The sequence below is a fragment of the Cynara cardunculus genome (assembly GCF_001531365.2).
Source record: "Cynara cardunculus var. scolymus isolate 2C chromosome LG 12, CcrdV1, whole genome shotgun sequence".
Lineage (NCBI taxonomy): Eukaryota > Viridiplantae > Streptophyta > Magnoliopsida > Asterales > Asteraceae > Cynara > Cynara cardunculus.
Window position 1 is genome coordinate 23,818,771 of NC_037539.1, and position 8,621 is coordinate 23,827,391.

General features: G+C 34.4%; 1 protein-coding gene across 1 annotated transcript in view; it reads left to right on the top strand.

The window, feature by feature from the left end:
- Window positions 1-8,216: 8,216 nt before the first annotated feature.
- Window positions 8,217-8,621, top strand: part of LOC112523776 — a 2,152-nt gene continuing 1,747 nt past the window's right edge. The window contains exon 1 of the mRNA XM_025133456.1: window positions 8,217-8,619. Within this exon, the coding sequence (XP_024989224.1) occupies window positions 8,217-8,619 (403 nt within the window). The remainder of the gene's footprint in view (window positions 8,620-8,621) is intronic.

Consider the following 8,621-nt stretch of genomic DNA (forward strand, 5'->3'; position numbering starts at 1 on the left):
CCTACGTCGAAGAAAACTTGGTGAAAATGTACCTGGGTACATAGATCTAAGAGCTCTAGAATAGTTTCTCTTTGTAACAACAATCCACTTTTCCTTGTAACTTCATGTACTATGTCTACTTTCAGTGATTGTACTTATATTCTGTAAGTTCTAGACATGTATTGTAATACTTGTAATATTTTCTATGATTAATAAAATGAGTATTCCATGTACTTCACTGAAAAAGATCCCTGAAACAAGTAATAGGGAAACAAGTCTATGAGTTCCGATGTTACTTTTCACATTCGCTGACAATCTATAAGTCAGTGAATAAGCTTTCAGTTTCAGTTTCCGTACTTGAAATTTTCTTAGATATAACTTATGAAAATTTTCAAGCTGAGACTGGCTAACTGAAAAAGATCCAAAAATAGTAAAATGGGACATGTACTTTATTTGTAACTTTTTCTTACTATTATTTGATAAGATAACCTTCTTTATGTTATCTTGTTATCATCAAATAGGGGGGGATTGTTGATCCTCTCTATCAGTGATTTGATGATAATCCCTTTTCACTTATACGTTGTATTTATGTTTCTGTCTTTTCGGTTCCAACGATCTTCACAGAGAATGTTCAGTGATCGCTAAAGAACTTGCATTGTAATTCTATTAGAGACAGCAATACTTCAAGAAGACAACACTCACACCAAAGAACCTTCAGCAAACGTCGAAGACTGAAACTGAAGATTAGACACCGACGAGTACGTGATTTGAAGCGGTATTTAGTGATTACAAGTCTGTCTACATATGCGTGAAGACTGCTCAAGCTTCAGCGAATGATGATGAGACCTTCAGGTCATTCCAGCATTCAGCGATCAAATGAAGCTTGCTTAGCACGATTGTTGTTGTCTTGTCCTTATGCACACAAAGAACAAAGCCCATACCCTTATGAAAGTTGGTACGGTATGGTGCTGACTAGTCGACTCCATTGTCCACCAACTTTAGGTAAGGATGTCTGCTCATGAATAGTGCTTTTTGTACTATTCACTGTAGCAAAGGACAAATCTTCCTCTTAAGGCTTGACACGCACTCTAACCCTACCATATTGCATTAAATGTCCATTTAATGCACTGGTATAAATAGAAGTGTTTCTTCTCCATGCAGAGTGTGCGCAACTCACTCTCTAACCCTAATTCTTACTTCAAGTATTTTCTAGCTTAAGTAAAGGAGCTTCTCTACAGTAATTCTTTTCTTATATTTGCTAAGACTTAGTGTGTATCTAAAGATTGTTTAGATAGGTTTTTCTATACCTTATCTTTCCGCAAACAATCTTGTAAAATCTGTATTGATCTTCTTTATCAATATATATTTTAAATTTAAAAATATTGTGTTTGTATTCATCCCCCCCACCTTCTACAAACTGTTTCTCTTATTGTAGAGCCTATCGGGACCAACAGACTTTCTCTCCCATATCTCCAAGATCTGGACGTCCAAAGTTGGATCCCAAGTATAATAGCATTGTACGTAAAAGTTTAGGCGATTATTAGGTTCAATACATAAATTAATAAGTTGAATATATAACACAAACCTGAAACCGCTCCCACATTCGGCGTCTCACGTCCTTTGGGATTTTTTCCCAACTGGTCCATGGGCCGTCAAGCAGTTCTCGGTTGATCTTGGTGATCCGCCRGATCACTTTGGTGTCATTGAAACTATATAATGACAAATTGAATTAGCATCAATACAAATAATTTATTTTTTTTCAATTAAAACATGTAAATGTATTTATTCTTTGCCGTGGATGCCAATAACCGTCCGCTGTTGTGGAAGTTGCTCCGGAGCAACACTACCACGACCAGACTCAATCTCCTCCGGGTGTGCCGAAGTGGTACTAGAGCCTTTACCCATATCGTGGGTAGGTGTACGGCCACTAGCTCGACCGGTAATCCGAGTATGCGGCAACATCGATTTTCTACAAAACAACATTAGAAAACATACAACAATAATTCAAGTATACAGTAAATATTCCACATAATTGAAAATGTCTAACAATGGTTTACTAATTAAGATTTAAAAATGGAAATAATAAATTTTTATCATAACTACACAAAGTTTACTAAGACTAAAATTTACAAATGAAGCCTAATCATCTGATGAGTGATCAGACAAGTCAAGTTCTTCGTCCTCAGAGTTACTATCCGAGTATTGGAACTCCTCTTCTTTGTCACTACTCTCATCAACATGCCAGTTGTCGCGACGATCGTTGGCAACTTTGATGTCGTCTTCCCCTGTGACAAGCTGGATTGGTTCTTGAACATCTTCGTTTCCCTCATGTTGGGTTATTCGTTCATTTTCCTGGAAAAACTGTTCATCGTCTATATTTTCATCATCCGACCTGACTTCAGGGGTACTCGATGCTAAGTTATAGACCCCTCTTGGCTTTGTCTTCACCACAGACCACCAATCTTTTAATAAATTCGATGGATATGGTACATAATAGACTTGTTCAGCTTGTGATGCTAGGATGAACGGGTCGTTTGAATGAAGTCTTGATCTATGTTTGACGTCTACAAGATTATGTTTTGGGTCAACTCGGACGCCGTTAACTGTGTCAAACCATGTGCATCTGAATAGTAGGACAACACAGCGATTGAGCTCATACCCAGGATATTCTATATCGAGGACTTCATCCAACAAGGCATAGTAGTCGGCCTCGGAATCTGAGTAACAAGACCCTCTCACGCATACTCCACTATTATGTGTGGTGCGATTTCTACCATGAGTTAGCGTGTGGAACTTGTAACCGTTTATGAATAACCCCGGGTGTGTCCAAACCGTACATAACGGTTTGTATGCCAAAATCCTAACAAGATCTGAAGCATGGTCTGGCCGAGACATAACCTACAATCATGTCATTTGTAATATTTTATTAAGTACATATAAATAATGATGAATTAAAGTTAATATGTATATACTAGTGATCGCCCCTACGTTTGTCGAGACCCGCATCATCAATATATGGCTCTCTATTTAGGATCTTCGTATTGAAGATATCTATGAACGGAAAAACTTCTTCACAATTCAGTAAAATGTAGGTTTGAGCTTGGTGCATATCTTCATCCGATAAATTAACATGCGTTCCGCCTTTATTAAATAATCCTCGACACGGAGTTTTAAATATACTTAACCGTCGGTCTGAAAACGAACAATCGGGGGCAAAAATTTCGAGGCTCACGGTTCAGACGTGTCTCTACCGTTGTTCTAAAATACCCAAAATACAACGAGCAGTAGGTAGATAGTTCATTAGCCAAATATGCTTCAATAATTGACCCTTCTACCCTTGATCTGTTTCTCACTGTCCTTTTCAACGACTCTAGACGTCTCTCATAGAGATACATCCATCGATATTGAACTGGACCTCCAACTATTACCTCACGTGCCAAATGTACCACAAGGTGTTCCGTGGAATCAAAGAATCCCGGTGGGAAGACTCTTTCCAACTTGCAGATAGTTTCCACTATACTTGTCGACAATTGAAGCAAGTCATCAATGTGTAACACCTTTGAGAATATTGCACGAAAGAATGTGCACAACTCAGTGATAGCATCCCATATTGGAGTCGGTACCATCCCTTTTATAGAAAGAGGTAGCAGTCTTTGCATGAACACATGACAATCATGACTTTTGAAGCCATAAAAACTACCATCTTCGACGTTTACGGTTCATTAAAGCCCAATACGGTTCATTAAAGCCCAATACAGTTCATTAAAGCCCAATATGGTTCATGAAAGCCCAATACATTCCATTAAAGCCCAATACTTCTATTAAAGCCCAATCGTTCCATCAAAGCCCAATACGTTCAATTAAAGACCAATACGGTTCATTAAAGCCCAATACGGTTCATGAAATCCCAATACAGTTCATTAAAGACCCAATACGATCCATTAATGCCCAATATGTTTCATTAAAGTCCAATACGGTTCATTAAAGCCCAATACTTCCATTAAAGCCCAATACGTTCCACTAAAGACCAATACGTTACATTAAAACCCAATACGGTTCATGAAAGCTCGATACGATCCATTAAAGCCCAATACATTCCATTAAAGCCCAATACTTCCATTAAAGCACAATCGTTCCATCAAAGCCCAATACGTTCAATTAAAGACCAATACGGTTCATTAAAGCCCAATACGGTTCATTAAAGCCCAATACGGTTCATGAAAGCCCAATACGGTTCGTTAAAGACCCAATACGATTCATTAATGCCCAATACGTTCCATTAAAGCCCAATACGGTTCATTAAAGCCCAATAGGATCCATTAATGCCCAATACGATCCATTAAAGCTCAATACGTTCCACTAAAGACCAATACGTTACATTAAAACCCAATACGGTTCATGAAAGCCCGATACGGTTCATTCAAGACCAATACGATCAATTAAAGCCCAATAGGATCCATTAAAGCCAAATACAATCCATGAAAGTTCAATACGATACATTAAAGCCTAATAGAACCGTTAAAGCCCAATACGATCCATCAAATCCCAACTAACATCCATTAAAGCCCAATATAACCGTTAAAACACAATACGATCCATTAAAGCCCAACTAACACCCATTAAAGCCTAATAAAACCGTTAAAGTCCAATACGATCCATTATTTAAAGAAAAGTTTGAAAAATGAGGAAAAATATTATTCCGCCAGAAATAGTTAATTTTGTTTTTAAAAAATATTTAATTATTCGCCGGAAATCCGCCGGAAATTGTTATTTTCTTTTCTTAAAGAAAATATTTAATTATCCGTCGGAAATCCGCCAGAAATTGTTAATTTTTTTTTAAATATTTAATTATCCGCCGGAAATGATAAAAAAAATTTTAAAAATATTTAATTGTCCACCGGAAATAGGTGGGAGTCAATGATATGTTGACTTTTTTGGTGTCCGCCGGAAATCCGCCGGTAAATTACCAGCGGATTCCGTCCGCCAGAAATGGCGCCGGAAATAGTGTCGGAAATGACGCCGGAAATAGCCAGTTTTCTAGTAGTGTTTATACCCCTAGGTATATATATCTGAGTATGAGATATCATGCACGTTTGAGGTACCAAAAAGAAAAAGAATTTTTTTTTAAGACTATGTTAAACAAAATTTGGTTTTTTTCTTCTTCCCAAATTAATGCTTAAACCCTACGAACCAGTGGTTAACCCTAGTTCAGATGTGTCATCATTGGGATTGCAGAGGTTTTTACAAGAACTGAATGAGAGTCTCATTTAATCCTGATTCAGATGGTTGCAGTAGACTCTGTGTAGTTTCATGTGTATGGGATATGTGTAGAAGTTATTTTAATATGCATAGGCTGATAAACATGAAAAGCGATTATGATTTTGATAATACTGTTTTTTTTCTTCTTTCTAATTTATGGTTTTGATAATAACGTTTCTTTAAACTGCATGGAATTGTATCCTATTCTGGGAATTTGTTTTCAAAAGCTTTAATTTGGAAAATTAGATCTTCTTTAATAGTTTTTTATTTTATTTTATTAACTTAAATATCCAACTCGTTATACGAATCAATTAACTTCAAGACAACCACTTCCTTTGCATAAATCAAAGTCATTGTATTTGAATCTGGATATACACGTAACTATGTGATGAGCACAAAGTGAACTATTTTTTAATAGTTTTTTAGTAGGCTATGAAAGAAAAAGAAAATAATAGATTGCATGCATTATGTTTTTTTTTAATTGTAATTAAGGGGCCGTTTACCAAACACTTATCCGGTATGCATTTACCAATAAATTTAACACTATCATTTACTTAGCGGATAAGATTTTAGTCCACCAAAACGGTATCGTATGCAACAATTTACCCGGTAAGTGCTTACCATGATAAGAGTCGTCGCCCTCACTTACTGAGTAAGACTCTTGGTCATTGTCTCGCTCTTACAGGGTAATATTTTTTATCCTTACGATATTCATCCGGTAAAAGAAAATGACTTGGTGTTCACCTACCGAGTAAGCGTTTGGTAAACGGCCCTTAAATAAACATGTTTTGCATGTTTTTGATACAATACAGAAGAAATACTATGACTTTGTGAACAAATAAGGTGAATGTATTACTTTGTAACAAAAAAAAAAACTTTTTTTTGGATCTATTTTGAATTTTCTGGTTTAAATACTATGTCTTAGACACCAAATAAGAGTCGAGGATAAGGTGGACGTGTTTGAATTTAAACCCGGTATCTTGTTGGAGAAACTTCATCCCTCTTTTATAGATAATTGATGCCAAACATAGTTTCTTATCTAAAATAAAAATAATAACAAAGCGAATTTGATTAATTATGATATAACTTGTCTTTTATTTTTTAAATAAGTCGAGAGTTTACAAGAAAACACAAAAATTGTCTTTTAATAGTGTTACAAGTTGAGTTTTTTAAATCAAATTGTCAAGTACATGTTTTCCATAAACTCATAAATTATATAACTAGTTTCTTGTCCAAAATTTGACTTTATAAAATATAAATATTAAAACAAATAACAAAATATATTACTAAACGTGTACCTTGATATCATAAATACAAACAAACATATGTAGAGGACTTTCATTTGGTACTTGGCCTAATTTCCTATACCAACATGTAATTTCACATATATAGATTTTGGTGTTCAACAAATTTACATCGAATCAAAAGAATTATCGATTTTTTTTCCTGATCTCTAAAATACATACTAAAAAATACGACTTTCAACATAGATATATCTGTAACAGATCCGTTAGTATATGGTAAGAAAGTCAGCGGTTGTAATTTTGACGTAAATTCATAAACCCTTGAAAACCAAGAGGCAGCTTCTTTCATTTTATACTACATCTACAACATGAGTATACTAATTACATGAATCACATCTTGTCATATTCATGCTTAATTCTTATAACAGCTTAGAGGAATCGAAGGAGAAAAAGTTATTTTAATAATTTTTTGACTATAACACATGCTTCAAAATAAATAAAATAATTAGTGAAAACATATTGGTCGCAATAAATAAAGGCTTGACATAAAATTAAGCTATCATAGCATAATATTAACATGGGCATGTCATTATTGTGGCCCTTGTTTACCAAAAATCATGGCTTCATTTGCTGGCATCTTCTGTCATAAATGCACAAATCTTGGTCCAAAATGTCACTCAATTAATATTAAAAAATCCTAGAGATCAACACAAGAAGTTCTTCATGCTTTTTTTATATAAATTGTTGAATTATATGTTAAAGTATCAATTAATATCCGATTACTTAATTTGATCGATGATCGGTTGAATCACTTGATGTTTATAATCGATTAGTTTGAATCAATTTTAAGAAACTCATTTAAAAACCATAATTATACTAGATGTAAAATTAAGATTTTTTGCCAAAGTATTTTTAATTTTACATCAACTTTTTTTTTTTATTAATTTTTTTGGTCTTTATATATATATATATATATATATATTTCATTTGATTAAAATATAATCAACTTCAAACCAAACTAACATGGGAACATTTTAATGTTAATAACATGTCGAAATGATAAGAGTCTAAGGAAATAAAAAACAAACAATCTAAATGAATCAGATATAAGTGGTAATTAAAAACTAAAAATACAAAAACAAACAAGACCCGAAATATTTTGTACTATCTTTTGCACGCATATGGTATGTTTTAATATAGTTACTGGTGTAAAAAATCTAAAATATCAATCTTGATAAAAAAATTTATATCTTTGAAAATAAAATATAAGAAAATATTTATTTTTAAAATAAAAATAATTACTAGAAATTAATGCAATCTAATCTCATAGGGTTGAATTCCTATATAAAATCTATTCACATTTACTAACTCCTAAAACTGATACCGAAGACCACCGATCGAGATGTCAATGCGTTATTTCACGTTGTATTCATATCCAATTAACTTATCTTCAGTTCCTCTGCTACAATTAGCCAATTCATATGCTTTTCAAATTGATTTAGGGAACATTTTTTAAACCATTTTCAATACTTCTTCATAACTATTGAATGCTTCAACATATCTATGTCATTTGTCAAATAGTTGACTTTATTTTTAGCAATCTCGAAAAGACGTGAAAAGATCATACCAAAACTTCAATCCGGATGGGTTTCATTTGGTTTTGATTGTATTCAAATCAACTTTGAAAGTTTATGACTCTTGAAGAGTACACACAGTCTAAGCACAGACATAGAGATGCCGGCAGTTTGGTTTTCTTTAAGGAGGTCAATGCACTGCCAGTCAGGACCAGCAGATGTTCATGATCCAAATTTTCAAAAGAAGAATCTGAGCAAAATAGTAACGAAAACAAAGAAATCGTCACCGTCAACAGGAGGGAAATCGGGATGTTCAAGATCTTTAGCAAACCTTAAGGATGTCATCCATGGAAGTAAGAGGCACATGGAGGAAAGACCATCAACAATGGGTACAACAACAACAACAACAAATGCCAGTCCTAGATCCATTGGAAGTTCAGAACTCTTGAACCCAATTGCCCATGAAGTGGTCTTGTCGAATTCAAACTTTGAACTAAAGATCACAGGCTTTGGTTCCTTGCAAGATGGAACCGGTGGTGGTGGTGGTGGTGGTGGTGGTGGTGGT